The sequence below is a fragment of the Ammodytes marinus genome (genome assembly GCF_949987685.1).
Source record: "Ammodytes marinus genome assembly, chromosome: 19".
Lineage (NCBI taxonomy): Eukaryota > Metazoa > Chordata > Actinopteri > Uranoscopiformes > Ammodytidae > Ammodytes > Ammodytes marinus.
In genome coordinates, this window is record NC_137223.1 from 7,487,501 (window position 1) to 7,496,134 (window position 8,634).

An 8,634-nucleotide genomic window follows, 5' to 3' on the forward strand; every position below is an offset into this window, starting at 1 on the left:
GGTCTGCAAGATTTTGGAATAGAACATTAATTAGGTGAAAGACCACATCCTTAGTTGGCAAAGTGGTTAGCACGGCCCCCTCCAAGCGTGAGGGCCCTGGCCATGTGTGGATCATGTGGCTGTGTGCAGGAATTATGTCCATTTGGGAGGATTAAGTGCCTCGCTATGCTACAAGGAACACCAATATTCGCTGCTGACTCACGAAATATTGTCTCCCTTTATGTGGTAAGTGTGAGAGTAAAAATGTACTTTGAAGTAAATGTGAGGTCCAGAGAGAAGAGACACAATATTCCTCCTACAGGTACACCTATAACATTTTTATGATGACTACTTTTTCCTTTTTATGTTCTTTTATATTTTGTTTTATCTCTCTATTATGTTGTTCCTTTAAAGTTTGTTTTATCTCTGTTAGAACACTTCTCGAACTCCAAGTAAAAAAGTGTATCTATTACTTATCTAATAATAATTGACTCTCCCACAACGTTCATTTATCAAAACCTACAGCCAGTGTTATCGGTGAACTGCTATATCTACTGTGGAGACTGGAAGGTTGCGGCTCCCATTAAGTTAAGAGCTAATTGCTGATTGCTGATTATCTAGATTGGGTTAGTGTTTGACGATGAAAGGAGGCGAAGACACTGACCTCGTTGAAGTTTGCCACCTCGTCACAGTTCTCTGCCACGCGGCTGTAGAAAGACAGACCTGGAAATTTAAGAGGAAAGGAAAGATTAAAAAACAGATAAACACAGCTCAATTTTTAGCATTTCAATATACTGTATGTCATTTCAGTCTGACTGGGTGGACACACACAGTGTGGGCACTTTATAGAGAACAAACAAGAACAATCAGTCTGCTTGCATTGTGAGACTGGGTCAGGTAGGTTGTCACAGTTGAGTGTTACAAATCAATCATTATACACATTTTACAGGACTGAAAATGAGTACAAAAGATTGGTGTAAGTTGACTCAAGTACTGTGCTTCGTTGAATATTTCCATTTCATGTTAAATAAAGAAGTTGAATACTTCTTCTTCCTCCATATAAAGGTTGGATTCATGAATGGGCTGATTCACATAGAGATTATTCATCAACAATGAAACGCTCCCCTTGCTGTCCTCAATCCGTATACATGTGTCACGTTAAAGACCGGGGCAAGAGACTAATGAACGCCTTGAGTACCTGAAATAACACACAAATGTGACAAGCTGCGCGGAGTCACAGGAGACGGGAGAGAAATGCAGACAATGAAATGGCCATAATATGACTCACTATGCGACACAATAGAAAAAAAAACGGAGGCCAACAGAGATAAGAGGCTTCAGCAGAATCGAAAATAACATAAAAGAGGTGTCACTAGAGTAAATAGACTGTATAGAATCCACAAGGCACACTTAAATGAACATGAAAATAATTATCTTTAGGTGCAGTGTGTATTTGAGGTTATGCATAGGGCACAGGGCCATTCACTCATGTGTGCAGCAGAAGCAGGCAGTATTCACCTGGTTGCTTTATGATGCTCATGAACGGCTGGCCGGCTGTGTTCGTTCTGCTCTGTTGATGTAGTTTGCTTTGTGCTTCTAAAGGCTTTGTGTGGGTGTTGATGTTTGCTTGGTTGTGTGTGTGTGAACAGCTGATGTGTGCTGACATAAACACAGGGACATACATGGTTAATTATAGCCCCTGTCAGTTTGTCTTTGATAGTACATCTGAATAGAGATAAATAGAATCTGACTGACACTTGTGTATTAATTAATACTATTATTATTTGGTCGGACCGGACACTCTTTTCACGGCTTCACAGAGCAAACAACCTCTGACTTTTGAAAGAGAAAAACACATGCAAACATTCAAAAGCAAAATTGACCTCAGCAGTAAGATTTTATCGGTACAATTTTCCAATTTGGAGTTCCCAATCAACATCACAAAAGGGTCCATCTCTCTTTCATATCACTCCCCGCTCCCATTTCTTTTAAAAAACCACATCCTTGCAGGTAAGTTTTTTTTTTTTAGAAAATTTGACTTGCTTAAATGTCAGAGAGAGAGACAACATTACGTGTACATTATTCAAACAGAGGCATTGCTGTCGTGCCAGACTTCTCATCTAACTGAGTTTATAAAAGTGGATCATGTGAAACTTATGTAAGGTGCTCCACATTAAAACAACACTCTGATAATCAGGGAGCATTCTGCCCTTGGTAAAAAAACAGTGAGATAGAGCGATCAAGAGAAGAGTGAAGAACGACATTAAAAGAATCGCCCAGTGGAGGAAGAAAGAAAAGGAAATGAGAGTAAGAGGAGTGTAAGAGGAGGATACTGTGAAAGAATGGGGTTAAAGCTGTAATGCGTAACTTTGTCATATGAATGAATGCAGGTTACATTCAAGCCATTGCCAAATGAGTTAACAAAAAGTTGATCAAGCCCCTCAGTTCCACAAAACTCTCTCTGTATTTCTAAGTATGGCAGGCAGCGTTAACAAACTGTTGGCATCTCCTGAAACTGGCACAGGAGCTGAAGAAGCTCCCACGAAAGCAAATGATTACTGAAGGCTTACCTCATGTTGATGCACAGAATTTATCATAGGGGCGACAGAAGTTACACACTATAGCTTTAGCCAAAATGAGGGGACTTTTTTTATTATTTTTTGTTTACCTGGGTATAGGTTGAAAACAGTTCAGTGTAAAGCATAAATGTTAAAATGTTTGAAACCCTTAATGTTGGGTGTGGAACCAGTCTCCATGTAAGGCTCTGAGCATCTCATCTCTGTTGTTTCACACTGTGATTTAATTTGGTCTTATTACCTATCCAATTTACAAGCCCAACGAGGGACTGTGCACACCCCTTACCAAGTAGCACAAGTCATACACGGCAAATGTCTTCTCCTGCAGAAACCATTTTCAGTGTGCTACGGAGGGGGGGAAATGGATTTTGAATGATGTGCGTAGGACACAGTCGACTGCACAAAGCTCTGTTTCAGCCCAGAGAATTCTGAGGGTTTAGAGTTGAAGAGAAGACATGACAGGAGTAGACAGCTGTGCCAATAGAAGAAAGCTGAGGTGGAATATCTTGAAAGTGGAAATATTGTTTTAATTTTTAATTTAAAGCTGAAGTGCATGTGGGATCCTGCAGGCAGAGGCCCAGTCTGTGAGCAACAATAGCTGGAGTGCCGTTCCTCGATTTTAGCCAAGAGCTCCAGATAACAGCCAGGATTCATCAAAGACCTGTCACAAAATCAATTAAAATGATGTGACGCCTCGCCTTTTGAAGAAGACTTTAATCATTTGCCAGGGTATCCGATAATGATGAAACAGTGTTAGCCTGACTGGACTCACAACTCTTTTTTTAATTGTTTTTATATATATGCTATACAGTATAATACGCCTTGAATGCAATCGATTAACTGATGTATGGTTTTATTTTCTCTAAATATTGAGAAAGTCTGAATCTGGATTATGAATGTTGTTAGACGCCACATTAGGTCTCTTTCCCTATCGGACATAACATGTACTCAATAGAGTCTGCCTTACACACGTCGTCTTAGATTGTGTGACATGCAAAGTGAGGGGCTGGGGCTTCCTGGCAGACAACTTCCTCTCCAGACAAGAAGTTGTTTGAGCTAAAAGCACTAAGGAAGCACAGGGGAAAGCATGACTTAAAAAGGCCCACCGCGATTAGAGATACTCTGGATGCAACAATACCATATATGGGCATTTACACTAGAAGAAGAATTTCCTAAACATTTTCCAGTGTAAAATGATTTGAGTTTCTGTTGCCAAATTGAATTGCTTATGAAGAAATAAGCATAATTTAACTGTTTAACTTGAAAATCATACATTTCCCAAGGTGGAAGTGTCACAAAACACTGTGCAATTCTGTTCCTTTCTTTTATTAATAAGACCTGCCAAAAGCCTCCTGTTATTCTCTTCATATTATCTAATGAGCCATGAATATCAAAATGCAGAACACACACTTTGCACCTGACCACTCAGTTACAGTTGTAGGCTAATTGACTCTCATGCCTTTTACCACAAAGTTTTGTTTACAATCTGTTGTTTTACAAAGACGCCCCTCCCAACGCGGGAAGTGTTTCCAAAAATACTTTTGGGTCGGTTATCTTGTTGGTAAGGCCTGCAGTAGATCTGTGAATGAGAGGGGCTCTGGCTATGTTAGCAAATGCCTAATGAGTTGATATTGGACTCACATTCTCCAGGTAGTCGGACAAATGACTCCAAAATTAATATTCAGGCCGTGTTGCACCGTGACTGTTGGATGTGTTCATGAGCAACTTAAATAATTTTTTTTTTAAAGTTTGTCAGGCTATGTATCCTATGGAGGACCATACCTGCCACAATAAAAAATAAATCAATACAGTAATCAATAAATGAACTAATATGTTATTAAATGCATTCATTTTAATACAAATAAATGTAGGCATCAATGATAAAAGTCAAACAGGCCTATAGAAAAATTTATATTTTTATAAAATGGTCTGTATTTAGTTACTTTTTATTAAATGGCACATGTGCCATTTTATGTACTCATATTTAAATGTATTTATTTATGTTTGATGTAAAATGGTGTAAAGTCTCATTAAAATGAAATTCCCATTCTCATGTCACCAAATCTGATGGGTCACAGCAAACATCTAAAAGTATTAAAAACTTTTTTTTTATGAAAACTACTGTTTACAAATGTTTAATTTATTTAAAATTTTTTATTGTTCACATAAATAACATAATATATGACGCTAAGTTAACCCTGGTGAAAGTCACTTGTATCTTGAGGCGGGCAGGATTTTAAATAGCATGGACTGAATGGACAGAACACACAATCACTCAAACAACATTGAAACAGAACCAATGAACTGCAGTTTTACTGTGAAGGAGTAGAAGATCTAATCCTTGACTTTAGGCGACACGGTTCATGTACAATGAAGACCCTGGGGATTTCAGTGTGGCGCAGGAGAGCAATACAAAATCCATTCTCCAGTATGCACGCAGTCACACACACGCACGCACGCACGCACGCATGCACACACACACACACACACACACACACACACACACACACACACACAAACACAAACACACACACACACACAAACACACACACACACACACACACAAAAGCACACTCAGAGAGAGCTGCAGCGGAGAGAAGAAGCGTGATGGTCTTGTGACATCCAGTCTAATCAGAGATCAGCCGGGATTCACCTGTCATCTGTTTGGGAGTGGACTCATCGCTGTCCAAGGTGCTGAAACACACAAGCCTCCCTCTTCCTCTGTCTCATTCTCACTCTCACTCTCACTCTCTCCCTCGGTCTCTCTCTTTCTCTCTCTCTCTCTCTCTCTCTCTCTCTCTCTCACACACACACACACACACACACACACACACAAAGAAACGTTTGATGTTGATGAATGAATCCACTGAACTCCCTCCAATTATCCCTGCGATAAACAGTGGGAGAGGCATTGTTGGAAAGATGATCCTGCACGAGCTTTTGAATTCGCCAGATAACTTGAGGTTTGGCAGTTATCCCCCGGGGGTGATATAATGCCCCCCGCCAACCACCCCCCACCCCAAGCACCTTCACTGGAAATCAATGCCATCATCGCAGTTGTAACCTACTGGCCTCCTGCCCTTACGAGTTTAACGATCCAGAGAAACATCAAGTGAAATGGACAATGATAAATCCCCGTAATGTCACTATACTCCCATGGAGGGTTGTACAGAGAGTCGTCGTTTGCTTTTCGTCTTTGTGGCCGTTATAAATAATTAATTTTCAAATAATTCATGTTCGAGCTAAAATAAGCCTGCGTCCTCTCTCAACTGAAGCAGTGGATGTAACATCCCCCGTACGAACCGTCATGAACAGAAAGGTAAAATACATATTTCAAAGACACATTTTCTGTAGCCTACTTTAAAAGATGTGAGAGAATATACAGCATATGAATATGAGGGAGTATACCGAATACTTATATAACAAGTGCAAGATGATGAAATTAAGTCCCATACGAGGTTGGCTGTTTTATTATTATTGTATATATTTTTACATGCAATTAAATCGTACAGACTAATGCTTTTTATTAGGAGATTATAAGTTTTACTCCTTGAATAAAAGGCGCATTGGTTAATCGGAGAGCATAGCGTGAAGATGACTGATCCCAGAGCGGTATAGCCTTAACTTTTTATGCGCTCACCGTTGGACCGTTGATTACCTCATGGGAATCAAATCAGGGCATCCCACACAAGGCAAGGGGATTCCATTGCCATACATTGAGTAAACCAGAAGCTTTGCAGTAAAATACGTAACCTACCTCTGAATGTAACTTTGGCGATCCTGTCACCTTTACCCCGGAGATGAGCGACCGTCTTCAGGTGAACCGTTAGAGCCATCATTAGTCCACAGTGGTCCCGGGAGTTATTTTACTCCACGCAGATAAAACTTGAACCGGTTTGGTGCAGACGGTCAGTGTTACTGGTCTTTTAGGTCAGCCTCTCTCTGCGTCTGGACACAACAACAAAAAATCACTTCCAATACGGGCATCATTGAAACATAAAAGAGCGAATCAATTACAGGCTCCAGTTATCAATCTCTCGCGCTCCGTGCTCCGCGCCTGCTGGGTCTGACGCGCATCTCCTGTCACTGGCACTTGGTTTTACTCCGACGGTCGCGCAGGAAGGGCGGGGGTCTGGGGGGGGGGGGGGGGATGCTCTTATTGTAGAACAGCAGTGCAGCCCTGCGATTTGGGGGAAATATGCTCCTTTCTTTGTTTTCAGTGGGATAAAATCCTCTTGAGCTTTCTTTCAAAGTTTTTTTTAATTAAATGACAAAATTGCAAAGCAATTGCAGTACAATGGATTATACATTTCTACCCGAACATACCCCACCCTTATCCCACCCTCACAGCCAATTACAAACAATCCTGCATTAAGAAATTAGTACACAAAATAAAGCATAAATGTGGAAAAGGTTAAGAATGGCAGAAACGAAAAACACACTTAATGAAATAAAAATAAATAATCAATATGAAACAAAAAACATAAATAAATAAAATGTAATTAAATAAAAGAGGGGCTCTTGAGCTTTCCATGCATACATATGTGTATATTTTTGACTTTGTGTTCACTACAGCTCAATTAATTTCTATTTTACAGCAGTTTAATAATGCCATTGTAGTTATCCCATTTTTATTTATTTATTTCTAAATATTTTCTAAGAATAATTTTTACTTTTTAAATTGCATTTATGGGTTACTAAGTGTTTTAGTGCTTGCCCAATATGTTTAATTTTAATACAGCTATGAAAAAAAGTACAAATGACCATGAACTCAAGGGAGGTTTCCTAAAATGAACTGGATTACATGTTTCTTTCTAGGATAAATGCTGACTTGACGACAGGTTCCAGGCAACTCTTTTTCCCCTTATGGGGTGAGGATAATAACGGTCAGAAATCAAATGAAGCGTTGGTTTCATGCTTGACAGTGGTCCTTTTCTGCTGTGGTAACAGACAACAGAGAGCCATGTTTCACCTGCTGACTGAGGAACTGGAATCCACCATCGGATCTATTAAGAGGAAGGACCAGCAGGTGCAGTATGTGTGCCAGGACTTTTCAAAACATGAACGTTTGAGGACACCTGATTGGGACCTTTTATAAAAATGAAACATTTTAAAAATCCTTTGCTCAGTAAAAAGCTGCATGTGACTCTGAGTTTCACTTTATTGCATACTGTATAAAAAGTTAAAAAAAATAAATAAATTTGCCTTCAATAATGCAACTATTTCTAGGAGTGCCAGAGTTGCACTGCTGGCAGCAAAGGATCCCTTTGACACCTGTGATGTGTCTGGTCCCTAATATCCCGGCAGGCACAGGGACACACTGCTTACTGCTCCTGCCAAGATAAGGAAGACTGGACTCGCATCCCTTCCAAAAATAAATGTTCTGTGTAGTCTGACACTTTGACATGTCCCTGTGGTTTACGGATTGAAAACCAGGTGTTTCTATGATGACCCTTATTGAGCTAAATTGGGTGGATAAATGATAGTATCACCTGTCAGAATGACAGCACAGTTCAACAGCACCACAAACTACATCCTCCATAATGATTATGGTGTTTTTCTAATTAAGATGCCAGCAACCCTCCTGAGAAAACCCATCTCGGCACAATCTGTGAGAATCTGAAGATCTCATGGCTCCTTTTTGCAGATGATGTGGTCCTGTTGGCATCATCGGTCTGTGAATTTCAACTCTCACTGGATCGGTTCAAAGCCGAGTGTGAAGCGGCTGGGATGAGGATCAGTCTACCCCGGGTAAGGAATGAGTCCTTACCCCAAGTGAAGGAGTTAAAGTACCTCGGGGTCTTGTTGGTGAGCAATGGGACAATGGCCTGAGAGTCAGAAAGCGGTATTGCACTCGCTTTACCACACCGTTGTGATGAAAAGAAGGCAAGCTCTAGATCTACCAGTTGTTCTTCACTCCATGGAGACTTGGCAAGGACCAAAAGAAGGAGATCATAGCTTGCTGTTTCTGTTAAAATAATCACCGTATTTATAGTTACTCTTAATTGGCTGTTTCTTTGTTTCTTTGGTTTTTTTTGAGGGGGGGGGGGGGTTCCCTAAACTTACCCAGAGCATTAGG

The 8,634-nt window shown here is 40.3% G+C and overlaps 1 protein-coding gene across 1 annotated transcript in view; it reads right to left on the bottom strand.

Moving 5' to 3' along the window:
* Nucleotides 1–6,394, bottom strand: part of otofa (otoferlin a) — a gene marked incomplete at both ends in the record, with an annotated part of 79,068 nt that extends 72,674 nt beyond the window's left edge. Inside the window, 2 exons of the mRNA XM_080048427.1 lie at nt 644–702; nt 6,313–6,394. Coding sequence (XP_079904553.1) covers nt 644–702; nt 6,313–6,394 — 141 coding nt within the window. The remainder of the gene's footprint in view (nt 1–643; nt 703–6,312) is intronic.
* Between the last annotated feature and the right edge of the window lie 2,240 nt (nt 6,395–8,634).